At 31.3% G+C, this 1,715-nt stretch overlaps 1 protein-coding gene across 1 annotated transcript in view; it reads left to right on the top strand.

Moving 5' to 3' along the window:
* The window catches only part of ACC (acetyl-CoA carboxylase), a gene marked incomplete in the record, with an annotated part of 121,178 nt that overhangs the window by 92,988 nt on the left and 26,475 nt on the right, over positions 1-1,715 (top strand). Inside the window, 3 exon segments of the mRNA XM_067046313.1 lie at positions 236-479; positions 571-740; positions 889-977. Coding sequence (XP_066902414.1) covers positions 236-479; positions 571-740; positions 889-977 — 503 coding nt within the window.

Here is a 1,715-nt window from a genome sequence, read left to right as displayed (position 1 = left end):
TCGGAAAGAATGGGGATATACGGAAGCGACCTGTACTGAAAAAGTGGTGGAGTGGGTTGAGAAGGGTTGAGTACAGGAGGGATTGGAGTTTTCTTTTCCCATTTTGACACCTTTATTGACCGTCGTCCGGACTATTCTCCTTAAAAATAATATATTAGATGATTGATATCTTTCATCAACAAAGTGATGATATATTTTTCTTTATGAAAATTCTCACTTTCTGTTTTATAAATAGGTTACTGTTTACCTGAACCATATCATCTCATTCGTCTCAGAGAAGTTATTGAGAAATTTATGAGTTCTTTGAGAGATCCTTCTCTTCCTCTTCTTGAACTCCAAGAGGTAATAGCATCCATTTCTGGCAGGATTCCAATCAGTGTCGAAAAGAAGATAAGGAAGTTGATGACACTTTATGAAAGGAATATTACTTCAGTTTTGGCTCAGTTCCCTAGTCAACAGATTGCCTCTGTAATCGACAGGTATAGTGCTTAGTAAATGAAATTAAAAATTATATTAATATCTTTGTGTTTCTTAAGATATTATATATCCAATGAATATTTATTTTTATAGCCATGCAGCAACACTGCAAAAGAGAGCAGACAGAGACAATTTCTTCTTAACAACTCAAGGAGTTGTTCAGCTTGTCCAGAGATATAGGAATGGAATTAGAGGTCGAATGAAGTCAGCTGTTCACGAACTTCTGAGACAATACTATGATGTTGAGAGCCAATTTCAACTTGGTTAGTATTTTATGCATAAAACTAGCATAATGTATATTACAGTTGAATATTGGTTTAATAAAACAATTAGAATTTTATAATATATACAATTTTTAATTTCTAGGTTTTATAATTTTTTTTCTATGATTTTTATTCTTTTTTTTTTTAGGTCATTATGATAAATGTGTAACTGCTATCAGAGAAAAACATAAGGATGATATGGCTTCTGTTACAGCAACAATATTTGCACACAGTCAAGTAAGTTGTTAAGATTGGTCTAGTTTCATTTTCATAAAAAAAATAATAACATAAATATTGATATTATTTTTTTTATTTGTTAATTTTGTCATTTTTTTTTTGAGTTGTCAATTTTGGTCTACTGTATAAATTTTGTCGCAGATCCCTCTTTATTCACAATAACCTGGTAATCAGTTCTATGTATATTGCATCTCCATTTAAAACACAATTTTTTTTTGTTTTATTTATTTATTTTTATTAATGGAAATATTAACGATAAAAAGTGATGTGATTTGTGGCTTTAAAGCCAGTTATCGAAAAATAAATTCTTAAGAAATAAATATTTTCATCATAACCTATGATGAACCTATGGATTCAACAATTCAATTTTTAATCAAATTTCCCACTGTAATTTATATGTGGGTGAAGCACTGGGTGCATGGATTTTAGTACCCCCATATATGCAGCTGGAATACTAGGGACACTAACATCACTGCCTGCATATGTGCGGTGGAGCCTTTAAATAGTTAAAGGTTTGTTTAGATGATGAAAATTTCATTTTTCTTCTCTTCCTGGACCTAAGTATCTTTTACGAAGTGTAGGGAGAGACCTAACTGTACTGGTGTTTGATCTAACTCAACTTAAGTATAATAGTTTTAAATCTAACTCAACTTATGTGTAATGGTGTTAGATTTAATTTACGGTTTCACGAAGCACTTCCAACACACACTAACCCTCTAATTCAAGGACTATCAACAC

The sequence above is a fragment of the Halyomorpha halys genome, unplaced genomic scaffold (assembly GCF_000696795.3).
Source record: "Halyomorpha halys isolate HHAL.00 unplaced genomic scaffold, Hhal_1.1 Scaffold316.1, whole genome shotgun sequence".
Classification (NCBI taxonomy): Eukaryota; Metazoa; Arthropoda; class Insecta; order Hemiptera; family Pentatomidae; genus Halyomorpha; species Halyomorpha halys.
The sequence above is the reverse complement of the archived record's forward strand: the minus strand, read 5'-3'. Positions and strand labels throughout refer to the sequence as shown.